The 17,031-nt window shown below is 44.2% G+C and overlaps 1 protein-coding gene across 16 annotated transcripts in view; it reads right to left on the reverse strand.

Moving 5' to 3' along the window:
- LOC110497506 (meiotic nuclear division protein 1 homolog) overlaps positions 1–17,031 on the reverse strand; it is a 33,468-nt gene that overhangs the window by 14,176 nt on the left and 2,261 nt on the right. For 6 of the 16 annotated variants that reach the window (XR_005037679.2, XR_016488872.1, XM_036954453.2 and 3 more), the window contains exons 3-6: positions 14,642–14,699; positions 10,045–10,193; positions 7,696–7,770; positions 5,663–5,777 (exon numbers count right to left, since the gene is read on the reverse strand). Coding sequence is in view for 12 of the 16 variants with exons in the window: in XM_036954453.2 (XP_036810348.2) it covers positions 5,663–5,777; positions 7,696–7,770; positions 10,045–10,193; positions 14,642–14,699 (397 nt within the window). In the remaining 4 variants the exon portion in view is untranslated. The remainder of the gene's footprint in view (positions 1–5,662; positions 5,778–7,695; positions 7,771–10,044; positions 10,194–14,641; positions 14,700–17,031) is intronic. The other 10 variants (XR_016488873.1, XM_090210760.1, XM_090210759.1 and 7 more) reach the window with 3 other exon arrangements.

A 17,031-nucleotide genomic window follows, 5' to 3' on the forward strand; every position in this document is an offset into this window, starting at 1 on the left:
GTCAGGCTGCATCACAGCCTGGTACAGCAACTCCACCACGGACCGCAAGGCTCTTCAGAGGGTGATACGTGCAGCTGAATGCACCATTGGGTGTACACTGCCTGCCCTACAGGACACAGACAACACCAGGTGTCACAGGAAGGCCAAGAGGATCATCATACCCCAGCCACGCCATGTTCTCCCCGCATCATTCACTCAGACGAAAGCAGCGCAGGAGCATCATGGCAAAAACTGAAAGACTGGCCAATAGTTTCTACCCTCAGACCATCAGGCTGCTGAATAGCCACCACTAGTCAGTTGTCCCCCCTCTTACTGCCCCTATGGACATTCCCGCCCACATTGAATATCCCTTTCAGCATGGGGCTGTTCTTAATTACACTTTGGATGGTGTATCAATACACCCAGTCACTACAAAGATACAGGTGTCCTTCCTAACTCAGTTGCCGAGAGGAAGGATACCACTCAGGGATTTCACCGTGAGGCCAATGGTGACTTTAAAACAGTTAGAGTTTAATGGCTGTGATAAGGAACTTAGGATGGATCAACATTGTAGTTACTCCACAATACTAACCTGATTGACAGAGTGAAAAGGAGGAAGACTTTACAGAATAAAAAATATATCCTGTTTGCAACAAGTAATAATGCAAAAAATGTGGCAAAGAAATTATGAATACAAAGTGTTATCTTTGGGGCGTTGAGTTCACCTTTCAGCAGGACTATAACCTAAAACACAAGGCCAAATCTACACTGGAGTTACTTACCAAGAAGATGGTGACTGTTCCCGAGTGGCCAAGTTAGATTTTCAAGCAGATTTAAGTGAAAATCTATGGCAAAACCTGAAAATGGTTGAATAAATAAATGGGCATATGGTGCACAATCCAGGTATGGAAAGCTCTTAGAGACTTACCCAGAAAGACTCATAGCTGTAATCGCTGCCAAAAGGTGATTCTAACATGTATTGACTCAGGGGTTTAAATACTTATCTAAAATCAAGACATTATGCATTTTATTTTTCATATTTCTTTTTACAAATGTTAATAGTTGAGTTGTGTGTAGATCATTGACAAAACATTACAACACAACCATTTGAATCCCACTTTGTAACAAAATGTGGGGGAAAAATCAAGGGGTCAATCAAATGTATTTATAAAGCCCTTTTTACATCAGATGTCACAAAGTGCTTATACAGAAACCCAGCCTAAAACCCCAAAGAGCAAACAAGCAATCCAGATGTAGAAGCAAGGTGGCTAGGAAAAACTCCCTAGAAAGGGAACCTAGGAACACAGCCATTAAGGCCAGATCGTTAAAGGGGGTGAATACTTTCAGAAGGCACTCATGCTAAAATGTTTATTCTATTCTAGTGAGCCTTTTACCTTGTCCGTATTCTTTGTTATTGTTGTTGCATTGTCAAAAAGGAACCTGCATGTAAGCATTTCGTTGGACAGTATATGTCCCGTATCCCGTACATACCACTAATAGAAACTTAAACACACACCTGCAAGGGCCTTCACTGGTGCGCTTGAGCCTATTATTTTGATGTGCAGAGCAATTGCACAGGCAAAATGGATTGAACCCGTTCAACCCATAAAAGAACAGACTAAAAGTGTTCCCTGTCGCGGGAGCCACACAGCTGTTGTAGTGGTTTAGCCGTGTGAGTACAGCATTGGGAAATGGGCTGTTTTTTCAAGGGGACTTCGTAATGGACATGAGGCCAGATGTTTCCCCAACATTCTGAGCACAGTCCGTGTTTTAAGTCACTCTGGACTGTAATGGCTTCTTCAGTGACACTAGCGGAGCCGTGGAGTGCAGTGTTGGGGCTATAAAAATGACAGGCCTCGCTATTGACAACTCAATAGCGAGGCCTCATAGCATTGAGGGAGAGAGGATGACAAGATGAATCAAGTCACAAATTAGAGTCACATGGGTACGCAAAGTCGCTTGGACTAAAAACGGGCACTCTGCTTGTCCATGCATTGGGCCGACGGAGATAAACACCTCTCTAGGAAAAGGAAGGGCGGGAATGTATGCTTTAGGATTAACGACTCATGATGTAATCATAACATACAGGAACTCAAGTCCTTCTGCTCACCCGATCTAGAACTACTTACAATCAAGTGCTGGCCATTTTACCTACCAAGACAATTCTCGTCAGTTATAGTCACAGCTGTGTACATTCCCCCTCAAGCAGACACCAAGACAGCCATCAAGGAACTTCACTCGACTATATGCAAACTGGAAACCATATATCCTGAGGCTGCATTTACTGTAGCTGGGGATTTTAGCAAAGTAAATTTGAGAACATGTCTACCCTAAATTCTTCCAGCACATTGATTGAGCTACGCGCATGCGCAATACCCTCGACCACTGCTACTCCAACTTCCGCGATGCATACAAAGCCCTCCCCCGCCCTCCCGTCGACAAATCCGACCACGACGCCATCTTGCTCCTTCCGTCTTATTGGCAGAAACTCAAACAGGATGAACCAGTGACGAGAGCCATTCAACGCTGGTCCGACCAATCGGAAGCCACGCTTCAAGATTGTTTTGATCACGCGGACGGAAATATGTTCCGGTCAACATCAACCTACATGCTGACTTGGAGACGTTGTACCCACTGACTATTAAAACGGGAAGCGGGAACCACCACATTTACCATGGAAAGAGGTCTGGGAATATAAACAGCGCAGCTATTCCCGCCACAAGGCAAACAAGCAAAATGCCTTCTTTGACTGCTTTGAGGATAATACAGTGCCACCGTCACGGCCCGCTAACTAGGACTCTCTCCTTCTCCTTGGCTGACATGAGTAAAACATTTAAACGTGTTAACCCTCGCAAGACTGCTGGCCCAGACGGCATCCCTAGCCGAATCCTCCAAGCGTGCGCACCCCAGCTGGCTGGTGTGTTTACGGACAGATTCAATCGCTCCCTATCCCAATCTGTTGTCCTCACATGCGTCAAGAAGGCAAAGATAACTGAACTGAGTACCTCCCCGTAGCACTCACTTCTATCATCATGAAGTGCTTCGAGAGACTAGTCAAGGAACATATCACCTCCACCTTTAACGTCCACCCAAGACCCACTTCAGTTCACATACCACCACAACAGGTCCACAATCGCCGTCACACGACACAATCCCATCTGGACAAAAGGAATACCTATGTAAAAATGCTGTTCATTGAATACAACTCAGCATTCAACACCATAGTACCCTCCAAGCTCATCATCAAATTGGAGGCCCTGGGTCTCAACCCCACCCTGTGACAACGTCACGGCCCGCTAACAAGGACTTGCGCCCCCCCCCCCCCCCCCCTCTCTCCCCTTCTCCGAGTTAACCCTCGCAAGGGTTAAGGGTGGGGCTACAGCTCAATCATCAAGTTTGCAGACGACTCGACAGTGGTGGGCTTGATTACCAACAACAACAACGAGACAGCCTACAGGGAGGTGGTGAGGGCACTCGGAGTGTGGTGTCAAGAAAACAACCTCTCACTCAATGGCAACAAAACAAAGGAGATGATCATGGACTTCAGGAAACAGCAGAGGGAGCACCACCCTATCCACGTCAAAGGGACAGCAGTGGAGAAGGTGAAAAGTTAAGTTCCTCGGCGTACACATCAGACAAACTGAAATGGTCCACCCACAGAAACAGTGTAGTGAAGAAGGCGCAACAGCGCCTCTTCAACCTCAGGAGGCTGAAGAAATGTGGCTTGTCACGTAAAACCCTAACAAACTTTTACAGATGCACAATCGAGAGCATCCTGTCAGGCTGTATCACAGCCTGGTATGGCAACTGCACCACCCTCAACCGCAAGGCCCTCCAGAGGGTGGTGCGGTCTGCACAACGCATCACCGGGGGCAAACTACCTGCCCTCCATGACACCTACAGCACCCAATGTCACAGGAAGGCTAAAAAGATCATCAAGGACAACAACCACCCGAGCCACTGCCTGTTCACACAGCTACCACCCAGAACCCGAGGTCAGTACAGGTGCATCAAAGCTGGGACCGAGAGACTGAAAAACAGCTTCTATCTCAAGGCCATCAGACTGTTAACAGCAATCATTAACTCTGAGAGGCTGCTGCCTACATTGAGACCAAATTACAGGCCACTAATAAATGGATCACTAGTCATTTTATGCAATGCACTCTAAATAATGCCACATATGTTTACATTATTCATATCACATGTACTGTATATACTGTATTTTATACCATCTATTGCACCTTCGCTCATCCATATATTTACATGTACATATTCTCATTCACCCCTTTAGATTTGTGTGTATTAGGTAGTTGTTTGGGAATTGTTAGATATATCACTGTCAGAACTAGAAGCACAAGCATTTCGCTACACTCGCATTAACATCTGCTAACCATGTGTATGTGACAAATAAAATTTGATTGGACACACACACACACACACACACACACACACAAAGCCACTACAACGATTCCTTTTTAGGCTCCAAATAGCCAATCGCTTGTCGTGCCTATACCAGTTGAGAGGTGTGTAAAAATAAACTGTCTATAAAATCAGGACACGGGCAGACCGTTAAAAGCTGTCAATCCCGACCGGTTAAGTTTTGTGCAGGCCCAAGAGGTCAGCCATGTTGTGTATGCAATAACAACTATGGGCTTAGTTGGAGTTCCTGATTTAAGAGATGGGTTAAACTGAGCAAGTTGTGAAACCAGAGAAGTCCCTCGACTTCTCTGGTTTCACAACTTGCTCAGTTTAACCCATCTCTTAGGGGAAGGCACTGAACTAGAACAGCTGGGAAGCTTAGATTTAGAGAGGGATAGAACGGGCATTCCGATTTAAAGCCATGTTCAGTAGCGGTGGACCGACAGTTGTTTAAATTTGCTATATTTGGAATGCTCGATGACTAGATTCTCAGTGCATCATTTCTTTGCCTTTTTTACGTGCTTCACGCAACTGCAAGGTGCACAAATCTGATGGCGTCACCATTTTGGATGAGCCATAACTAATCATGAGGAGTGTCTGTTCTATGGATCCTATTTCATTGTGATAGACTGGGTCCATGTCCAATCTATCCATTCTATTTCTACCCACTGGAGCTTTTATGAGGCTGCTTGATTGCTTTCTCTCTTGGATGCTGTCCAGGCTTCCACCTGCCTGATGGACAGCTGTGGATTGAGCCATCTGTCCAGACTAGGCACCTGATGTTTCATTGGATTCCCTCCTTTTATTAATTAGATCCAAACTGAATTTGAATGGGGAGGCTTCAACAATGGCAAAAGTTTGAAGATAGACAAAATGAGGGCAAGGTTCAAAATTCAGTCAAATTATCTTGTGGTTGAAGCAGGACTCATTGTTGATATGACATATCAAATACTAAATAGCCTCTTTCTCGAGAACCAGAAGGAGTACGGATAAAAAAAAGTTTTGGAGGGACATCTGGGTGTATTTCCAGGTGTATCCCAATGATTCCCCTAATCCTTGTTCCTGAAGTGTGCACTTGTTCACTTCCCTTCATGGAATTGACTGGTAGAAGAAAATGGTGTTAACTCCCTCTGGCTCATTCCTACACCAATCCAATGCTTGTAAATTTGTGGTGAGTAGTGAACGAGTGCACACTTCAGGAAAAAGGTCAGATTATTGAGACGCAGCCTCCATGTTTTTCAGAGGCTGGTTACAGGGTACTCACTCATCTCCTCGATCACTTCCGGGTCACACTCCCTGTACTTCTCCAGCTTTGCCTTCAGATGACTCCTCTTCTCCCTCAGAGCCTGCAGTTTCTTTAGAAGAGTGGCCCGCTCCTCCTTTATAGGTGGACACACACACACAGAGGTGAAAACCCAAAAGACAGACACACACACTAAGTGTGCAAACACATTAGGGCAGGGAATTGCCAGGGATCTCCCGATACGATATTATCACCATACTTAGATGCCGATATGATACAGATTGCAATTCGATACTGATTTTATTGCGATTTGATGTTCCAAACATACTGCTCACCATGTCTGCTACAGAGAGACAAAATAAAAGTATATTTGATCAGTCAGGGAAATGTGTTGAAAACAAAATTGGCTCCCCATTTAAAAAGATTGAGAACAAGCTATGAAGGAAGGAGTTTGTGCAGGTACAGCCAACTACCGCAAAAATAATATTGCGATAGTCAAAACAATACATTGTCAAAAATAATATCCCAAAATGTAACTATTGATCCCCCCTCATCACTAATACCCTGCCTACACCGCTCGCGTTGGGTGCGCTCGCGTCGTAAAATAAATTCGGAAATCTATATTATTCATTTATTGCACCCACACTGCTCGTGCGTGTCAACAAGCGTCTGCGTTGTCAAGGACAAAAAAATAATCTGACAAAGATCGCGGTGCGTCTTGCCTCTCCCATCTCCTCGTTGGTTTATAGAAGCATGTACCCACGTGCCATCTCCTCATTGGTTATACCCACGTGGGTGATTGTAAGACGAACTGTGTTGTCAATCACCATATAAGTTCAAAGAAGAAAATGCCTGGAAGGAGGAGAGATTACTTTTTCGTAGAGCTCCGAGACAGGATTGTGTCTAGGCACAGATCTGGGGAAGGGTACCAAAACATTTCTACAGCATTGAAGGTTCCGAAGAACACAGTGGCCTCCATCATTCTTAAATGGAAGAAGTTTAGAACCACCAAGACTCTTCCTAGAGCTGGCCGCCCGGCCAAACTGAGCAATCGGGGGAGAAGGGTCTTGGTCAGGGAGGTGACCAAGAACCCGATGGTCACTGACAGAGCTCCAGAGTTCCTCTGTGGAGATGGGAGAACCTTCCAGAAGGACAACCGTCTCTGCAGCACTCCACCAGTAAAAAAAGGCACATGACAGCCCGCTTGGAGTTTTCCAAAAGGCACCTAAAGACTCTCAGAGCATGAGAAACAAGATTCTCTGGTCTGATGAAACAAAGAATGAACTCTTTGTTCTGAATGCCAAGCGTCACGTCTGGAGGAAACCGGAAACCATCCCTACTGTGAAACCTGGTGGTGTCAGCATCATGCTGTGGGGATGTTTTTCAGCGGCTGGGACTGGGAGACTAGTCAGGATCGAGGGAAAGATGAACGGAGCAAAGTACAGAGAGATCCTTGATGAAAACCTGCTCCAGTCGCTCAGGACCTCATACTGGGGCGAAGGTTCACCTTCCAACAGGACAACGACCCTAAGCACACAGCCAAGACAACGCAGGAGTGGCTTCGGGACAAGTCTCAGAATGTCCTTCAGTGGCCCAGCCAGAGCACGGGCTTGAACATCTCTGGAGAGACCTGAAAATAGCTGTGCAGCAACGCTCCCTATCCATTTTTTATTCTTAATAAATTAGCAAACATTTCTAAAAACCTGTTTTTGCTTTGTCCTTTTATTGGTATTGAATGTAGATTTATGAGGGGGGACAACATTTTAATAAATTTTAGAATAAGGCTGCCATGTAAATGTGGAAAAAGTCAAGGGGTCTGAATACTTTCCAAATGCACTGTATATGCAACAAAATACACACCCCAACCCCCCTTAGAGGTGTGTATTCTAGTCCTTATATCTTACAATAGAAAAACAATTTCTCGAAATTATTGCAGATAAACAAATCACTCATCATTAAGTCTTGCTGTGAGACAGTGATAAATTCAGTGATAAAATGAAGGACAATAAAATGGCCTGCCTTTAAGGCTGGCATGTGTGCGTAAATGTACTTACGGTTTCTTCACGTCCTACTTTTGATTTGTCGACAGCCTGCTGCAGAGACATCTTCCTTTGTTTCTCCACGGTATGCTATGGTGAGAAAATACATTTCGAATTAACACATTTCATTTTCACATCAATGTTGTGGGCTTGAACTTCAATTTCACACATGTAACTATGCATGACACACACATAAATATGAACGAAATAATCATGCACCTATAACTAAATCATACACAGCACATTATCAAATTCTTAAATCGTGTGTGCATGAAACAGCTGCCATTAGGCGGTATACCGTTTATAATGTATATCAAAGTATTTTGAAATACCAACGGTATGATTTTCAATAACTGCGGGGGTGCGTACTACTCAGTTAAGTAGAACTATAAGAAACCTAAGATATGTCAAATAAATGATATCGAGCTCAGTGCTCCAGCTTGCATTTGGTTTGTTAACTAAGAGGCTAGATGTCAAGATCAAGCTTCTTGGTTACAGCAGCGACATTCAATCCCATCCTGGATCAAAATACCTGTTGCCAAGAATTGTTTTGTGCAGTCAAAATAAATAGTGCCCTGTGTGTGCACTTCCGGTAATACCGTAGACACCGGTATGAAAATGGTCATCCCCATGGTAACAGAAGGCAAGAGGCAGGCAGCTATAATATTTCTCACTCAATCAAGTCATGGAACTATGAGCCAAAATTATTCTGCACTGGTTAGTATTCTTACACATTGGCTCTGTCCCCCTATGGGTCCTGGTCAAAAATAGTGCACTACACAGGGAATAGGGTGTCATTTAATTTACATCTCTCTATACATCATAACTCGCATTAAACGGTTTGTATTCAAAAGTTCAGACAGTGACAAACCAATAACTCAAATACAATTTTAATAAAACTTTGACTGTAAAACAAAGAAACACTCCCCTTCCTTGTACACTGTTTATAGAATGAGAACGGGAGGGTTCCCATATAAATATGTCACCGATAACAGACCACATATTCACGCCACTGTGTTTAATATCCAACTAGGCGAACGCCGCATTAGTTGCACCACTGGCGACTAGAAGCAGTTTATTCACCGCCCAGTACACGCCTTCATACTGTCTGGTCTGTGGCGTGGGGAACTTGGTAATCACGAGGATGAAATGCTAACGAGAGGTCCACCAACTGTTTAAGTGACACCGCCACCACCTTCAGTGCTGCTACTGATAACGAGTCCCTACCCACAACTCTGCAATGAGATTATTAGGTCTTAGACGTAGGCTACTTTGGTTCTGAACCTAGAGCTTCCTCGTGATCATGATCAAATGAGACACTGAGTTGACAATGTACTCCTTACGTATGTTATTTTTGTTGGGGATAGAGATAGTGAGAGAAAGACAGGGAAGATGGGAGATAAGATTGTGCCAGTAGGGTGTGGGCTGGATTTCCAACACATGCCGACATGGTAGGCTGTGTGTGCTATGAAGACAGCGGTCTTAACCGCTCCCCTCAAACTCAACTCTGGACCTCAAAGCCAGTCTAGGTACATTTTAATTTTGTCTTCAGTCATTATTTTGAAGATATGTAAAGTGCCATTTGATTAACAAAATTAAATACTGATCACACAACATGAACAGTTCGAGTTTTGTGCAAACATTAAATTATTTTTCGTAAGTCATCACGTTTGAGTGTTGTAGTAATTCCTTTACCTCCCACTTACAGTGAAAGCATATGCTTTACTGCAAACAAGTGTGCCTGCTTGGTGTGCTAGCTACAGAAATCAGAGTACAGTTAAGAACAGATAACGCATTTGGGACAGGAAATGTGCTGGTCTGTCTGTGGGCTTGAGACTATGCAGATAAGGGCAGCATCCCAAATGCCCCCCCCCCATTCTCTATGTAGTGCAATACTTACCATACGTGCCCTGGTAAAAAGTATTGCACTACATAGAGAATCGGGGGCCATTTGGGACAACCTAGGTGGTGAGGTCTATAGGCCTGCGATGTTCTGTAATAAGAACCACGTGAATCGCCAGCGTGAACTCAATAAAGAACCTAGCAAGCTGTTAAAACTTTAGGAGCGGAGAGGCCAGTAGACCCCCAGCATTAGCTTAAGGTTAGAGGTCAGATGGGGGGGATGACAGTGTACTTTGCCCTATTGAAAACCAAAATATCCCCCCCCTGCAGTGTCAGAGAAGCTCACACAATTGAGGGGGATGTCCCAAACACATATTTTGTGTTTATTGGATAGGATAAATAGACGACAGGGGATAGAGAATTTCTGTAGCATTGGGTCAGATTCTAACCCCTGCTGCAGCGGTATGCTTTGGAGGCATTGGCTTAGACCGCCATAGGCTACAATACACCTGTTAAAATCACCTGCTTGTCCAGCTCCTCCAACCTGCGCTTGCGGGCATGCAGGGCCTTGCTGGGGAAGGCCCAATAGTAGTTTGAGGTGCCCACTCTCTCACAGTCCACCATGTTGTCATCCACCAGACTCTGGAGAACCTCCTTCACTGACATGGGTGCTGCAGACAGGAGAGAGGCAAGGGCTCATTCTCAGTTAACCTTTCCTGGGTTTGTCGCATCCCCTCTCCTCACCTTCTCAAAACCCATTACAAAAAAGGTCAGAGTGGAGGGACCTTGGACTATCGCCTCCAATATGATTGAAAAGGATGTGAGGAATCACGTAAAAGGTGAATTGATGTAAAGCCTCCTAGAGATGAATGTACTTTGGTGCGAAAAGTGCAAATCAATCCCAGAACAACAGCAAAGGACCTTGTGAAGATGCTGAAGGAAACATGTACAAAGTATCTATATCCACAGTAAAACGAGTCCTATGTCGACATAACCCGAAAGGCCGCTCAGCAAGGAAGAAGCCACTGCTCAAAAACCGCCATAAAAAAGCCAGACTACAGTTTGCAACTGCACATGGGGACAAAGATCGTACTTTTTGGAGAAAAGTCCTCTGGTCTGATTAAATAAAAATAGAACTGTTTGGCCATTATGTTTGGAGGAAAAGGGGGGAAGTTTGCAATCTGAAGAACACCATACCAACCGTGAATCACGGGGGTGGCAGCATCATGTTGTGGGGGTACTTTGCTGCAGGAGGGTCTGGGCCACTTCACAAAATAGATGGCATCATGAGGAGGAAATATTGTGTATATATTGAAGCAACATTTCAAGACATCAGTCAGTCAAAGCTTGGTCGCAAATGGGTCTTCCAAATGGACCCCAAGCATACTTCCAAACTTGTGGCAAAATGGCTTAAGGCCATTCCAGTACCTTGACTTTGTTGTCCATCACAAAGCCCTGACCGCAATCCTATAGAAAATGTATGGGCAGAACTGAAAAGGCGTGTGCGAGCAAGGAGGCCTACAAACCTGACTCAGTTACACCAGCTCTGTCAGGAGGAATGGCCCAAATTCACCCAACTTATTGTGGGAAGCTTGTGGAAGGCTACCTGACATGTTAGACATAAGTTAAACAATTTAAAGGCATCACTACCAAATACTAATTGAGTGTATGTAAACGTCTGACCTACGGACTGTGATGAAAGAAATAAAAGCTGAAATAAATCACTCTATTATTCTGACATTTCACATTCTTAAATAAGGTAGTGATTCTAACTGACCTAAGATGTCAGGAATTGTGAAAAACTGAGTTTAAATGTATTTGGCTAAGGTGTATGTGAACTTCCGACTTAAACTGTATACACCTGTTCTGAAAGGCCAAAGTGTCTGCAACACCACTGAGTAAGGGGCACCATGAAGATCAAGGAGCTCTCCAAACAGGTGAGGGATAAAGTTGTGGAAAAGTACAGATCAGGGTTGGGTTATAAAAAAATATCAGAAACTTTGAACATCCCACGGAGCACCATTAAATCCATTATTAAAATGTTTTAAGAATATGACACCACAAACCTGCCAAAAGAGGGCCGCCCACCAAAACTGACAGATCAGGCAAGGAGGGCATTAATCAGAGAGGCAACAAAGAGACCAAAAATAACCCTGAAGGAGCTGCAAAGCTCCACAGCGGAGATTGGAGTATCTGCCCATAGGACCACACTCCACAGAGCTGTGCTTTATGGAAGAGTGGCCAGAAAAAGCCATTGCTTAAAAGAAAAAAAATAAGCAAACCCGTTTGGTGTTCGCCAAAGGGCATGTGGGAGACTCCCCAAACATATGGAAGAAGGTACTCGGGTCAGATGAGACTAAAATTGAGCGTTTTGCCTATCAAGGAAAACACTGTCTGGCGCAAACCCAAAACCTCCCCTCACCCCGAAAACACCATCCCCACAGTGAAGCATGGTGGTGGCAGCATCATGCTCTGGGGATGTTTTTCCACCGGCAGGGACTGGGACACTGGTCAAAATTTAAGGAATGATGGATGGGGTAAATACAGGGAAAGTCTTGAGGGAAACTTGTTACAGTCTTCCAGAAATTTGAGACTGGGACAGAGGTTCACCTTCCAGCAGGACAATAATCCGAAGTATACTGCTAAAGCAACACTCAAGTGGTTGAAGGGGAAACATTTAAATGTCTTGGAATGGCCTAGTCAAAGCCCAGACCTCAATTCAATTGATCATCTGTGGTATGACTTAAAGATTTCTGTACACCAGCGGAACCCATCCAACTTGAAGGAGTTGGAGCAGTTTTGGGCAAAAATCCCAGTGGCTAGACGTGCCAAGCTTATAGAGACATACCCCAAGAGACTTGCAGCTGTAATTGCTGCAAAAGGTGGCTCTACAAAGTATTGACTTTGGGGTGGTGAATAGTTATGCACGCTCAAGTTCTGTTTTTTTGTCTTATTGGTTTGTTTCACAAAAAATATATTTTGCATCTTGAAAGTGGTAGGCATGTTGTGTAAATCAAATGATACAAACCCCCCCAAAATATATTTAATTCCAGGTTGTAAGGCAACAAAATAGGAAAAATGCCAAGGGGGTGAATACTTTCGCAAGCCACTGTACATTCACATAGCAAAACAACTGGATTTGTTTCAAATCATCATATTACCGAGTAAAGCCCATTATACTATCCAGGCTCATATAGCTTCAATCTTCCAACTCTGTGGTCCAGATGTACCGAGAGCAGAATCAATTTGCATCCCATTTGGCATCCTATTCCCTATATAGTGCACTACTTTAGACCAAAGTGCTAAATGGGCCCTGGTTAAAAGTAGTACACTATATAAGGAACAGGGTGCCATTTAGGAAGCAGCCCTAGCCCACTCATCTGCCACGTAATCGCTTTACATTTATTACAGTGATTAGGGAAAACGTTGATTTAAATTTGCAGAGTCCAGGGCTCTCCTGTGTATTCCTCCCCTCTCTTAATTGATCCCAAATCAGCTGAGAATAATAGAGGGCTTACGAAGTTACCCCTAGAAACTGATTCTGTGTCAGTTTAGCATTTTTCCCACAATGGTTAAGGATAGATTGGGGAAGGCAAGCTGGTCCTAGATCTCTACCTAGGGGAAACTTTACCACCAAGCGTAATAGAATGTTCTAACATCTGGAACGAGGACGGCTGGTGAAATGTGATAGTCCCACATCATGCACTGTTCTGTTCCTCTGCCGTAGCACTAATAAAGTTGATCTGGTGTGTTTTGGAACGAGCTGCGTTATAGAGAAAATTCAGTATTTTACAACTTAAAATGTAGATGGCACCACATACTGAAAGTAGTATATGGCCAGGAGAAACTGTAATCCATTGTTTTGTTTTCTCTAAACAGCCACTACAAACTTTAGCAATATACTGTGTACAGTATATGTAAAACACTGAACTTCCCCTTTAAGTACTGGGAGGATGTTGGGCAGCAGGGAGAATCAAGCTAATGGGCCCTGTTTAAGCAAACTCTGGAACAAGTATTTCAGGGGCCTCATTTATCAAACATGCTTAAATTTCTCGATAGTCTGGCACATCTGGACTTGCTAGTTTCTAGTCTTGGTCTTGCTCGTTTGCCTCACCGCCTTTCTCTCTTCCATCGCTCACTCACTATTTCTCTCCTGAGACCTTTTGAAAATCACTGATATAACATAGCTGGATTGGTGGAAAGCGATGTAGTTGAATCATTGGTTTTGCTTATCCAATGATTTGAAATCAGTGATCAGGCTACATCAAGGAAAAGAATGGATGCATATTCAAAGTATTCAAAGAGGGCTCCTGATCTCACTCTGTCCCCCTCTCATTCTCTCCCTCCTTCCCTCTCTGCTGTGTGTGATAAGTGACTGTTATACACAGCAGTTTACAGACCCCCTCTCCCCTCCAGCCCCCGTAACTACATCACGATGCCAGAGCATGGCCTTTAAAAAACATGTGATTCTAATAATTTGCGGGCAGCCCGATCAAGTTTCCCCAAATGAATATAACGTCCACTGTAAAAAGAGAAAAGGAAAATAAAGTCCCGTTTGGGTACGTACCAAAACAGTACAGCTCTGTTTCTCTATGGGGCCAGCACTTAAAACATGTGCTTTTCCCTATTGTTTTTCTCCCTGTACACACACACACACGTTAGTGTCTTTATGCAGTAGTGTCGTCCCACTCCATACTACAGGCTAAATATGGGATGAATCAAAGTGGTTTGGGCTAGACTCGGTTTCCAAGACGATGATGTTGGGACTATTTTACCATTATGTTGTTATGGGTGCATGAGGGCAACTTTCAGTGTTGACACAGACCGCACATTTATGGGAAGAAAATGACACGGAACTACTTCAGGCATACGCAAAGTGCTCGCCCCAAAAACATGGACACACTTAACTTCACGAGGTGAAATTAAGACCTCTGGAAATTTTAGTACGCTGGTCTTAGATTTGGGATCCATATGCCTTCACTGAATAGAAAATGCACCTTGGCACCGCAGGGCCATTTTTTAATTTAATGCTGAGTTTTATTTTATATAGAAAATAAATCGTGAGTCCCAGGTTTCACTTGTAAAACGATCCATCTGGTTCATCTCAATCATTACTCACTTATTCCTTTAGTCTTGGGGGCGATTTTCTCTATGTCCTTCAGCTGAAACACTTCTTTCTGGTGAGAGAGACAAAAAAACAACTCCATAGTAATATATATATATATATATATATTTTTTTTTTTTTAAATGTATGAGCAAAGTAATTACAATTTAGCAATTAACACTGGAGTGATAGATGTGCAGATGAGGATGTGCAAGTAGAAATACTGGTGTGCAAAAGAGTAGGAAAAAAACGAAAACAAATATGGGGATGAGGTAGGTAATTGGTTGGATGGGCTATTTACAGATGGGCTGTATACAGCTGCAGCGATCGGTAAGCTGCTCTGACAGCCGATGCTTGAAGATAGTGAGGCAGATATAAGTCTCCAACTTCAGTGATTTTTGCAATTCGTTCCAGTCATTGGCAGCAGAGAACTGGAAGGAAATGCGGCCAAAGGAGGTGTTGACTTTGGGGATGACCAGTGAAATATACCTGCTGAAGCACGTGCTACGGGTGGGTGCTCCTATGGTGACCAGTGTGCTGAGATAAGGTGGGGCTTTACCTAGCAAAGACTTATAGATGACCTGGAGCCAGTGGGTTTGGCAACGAAAATGTAGCGAGGACCAGCCAACAATAGCATACAGGTCGCAATGGTGGGTAGTATATGGGGCTTTGGTGACAAAACAGATGGCACTGTGATAGACTGCATCCAATTTGCTGAGTAGAGTGTTGGAGGCTACTTTGTAAATGACATCGCCAAAGTTGAGGATCGGTAGGATAGTCAGTTTTACAAGGGTATGTTTAGCAGCATGAGTGAAGGAGGCTTTGTTCCGAAATAGGAAGGCGACTCTAGTTTTAACTTTGGATTGGAGATGCTTAATATGAGTCTGGAAGGAGGGTTTACAGTCTAGCCAGACACCTAGGTATTTGTAGTTGTTCACATATTCTAAGTCAGAACCGTCCAGAGCAGTGATGCTAGGCGGGTGGGTGGGTACGGGTAGCGTTCGGTTGAAGAGCATGCATTTAGTTTTCCTAGTGCTTAAGAGCAGTTGGAGGCCACAAAAGGAGTGTTGTATGGCATTGAAGCTCGTTTGGAGGTTTGTTAACCCAGTGTCCAAAGAAAGGCCAGATGTATACAGAATGGTGTCGTCTGCGTAGAGGTGGATTAAAGAATCACCCGCAGCAAGAGCGACAGCATTGATATATACAGAGAAAAGAGTCGGCCCGAGAATTGAACCCTGTGGCACCCCCATAGAGACTGTCAGATGTCCGTACAACAGGCAATCCGATTTGACACACTGGACTCTGTCAGGGAAGTAGTTAGTGAACCAGGCGAGGCATTCATTAGAGAAACCATGGCTGTTGAGTGTGTCGATAAGAATACGGTGATTTACAGAGTTGAAAGCCTTGGCCAGGTCGATGAAGAAGGCTTCACAGTACTGTTTTTATTTTTTTAATCGATGGTGGTTATGATATCGTTTAGGACCTTGAGCGTGGCTGAGGTGCACCCGTGACCAGCTCAGAAACCGGAGAAGGTTTGGTGGGATTCGAAATGGTCGGTGATCTATTTGTTCACTTGGCTTTCGAAGACTTTAGAAAGGCAGGGCAGGATGGATATAGGTCTAACAGTTTGAGTCTAGAATGTCTCCCCATTTGAAGATGGGGTTGACCGCGGCCGCTTTCCAATCTTTAGGAATCTCAGACGATACGAGAGGTTGAACAGACTAGTAATAGGGGTTGCGACAATGGTGGTGGATAATTTTAGGAAGAGAAGGTCCAGATTGTCTAGCCCAACTGATTTGTAGGATCCAGATTTTGAAGCTCTTTCAGAACATCAGCTGTCTGGATTTGGGTGAAGGAGAAGCAGGGGAAGGGCTTGGGCCAGTTGCTGCGGGGGGTGCAGAGCTGTTGGCTGGGTTTGGGGTAGCCAGGTGGAAAGCATGGCCAGCCGTGGAGATGCACTTATTGAAATTCTCGATTATAGTGGATTTATCGGTGGTGACAGTGTTTCCTAGCCTCAGTGCAGTGGGCAGCTGAGAGGAGGTGCTCTTATTCGCCATGGACTTTAGTGTCCCAAAACGTTTTGGAATTAGTGCTGCAGGATGCAAATTTCTTTTAGGAAAGCAAAGGCTAGCTTTTTCAAACTGACTGTGTATATTTATTCCTGACTTCCCTGAAAAGTTTCATATCGCGGGGACTATTCGAAGCTAGTAGAGTGCCACAGTATGTTTTGTGCTGGTCAGGGTAGTCAGGTCTGGAGTGAACCAAGGCCTGTATCTGTTCTTAGTTCAAAATTTTTTGAAAAGGGGCATGCTTATTTAAGATGGTGAGGAAGGCACTTTTAAAGAACAACCAGGCATCCTCTACTGACGGGATGAGGTCAATATCCTTCCAGGATACCTGGGCCA

The sequence above is a fragment of the Oncorhynchus mykiss genome, chromosome 19, assembly GCF_057628025.1.
Source record: "Oncorhynchus mykiss isolate SJ-2025 chromosome 19, ASM5762802v1, whole genome shotgun sequence".
Taxonomy (NCBI): domain Eukaryota; kingdom Metazoa; phylum Chordata; class Actinopteri; order Salmoniformes; family Salmonidae; genus Oncorhynchus; species Oncorhynchus mykiss.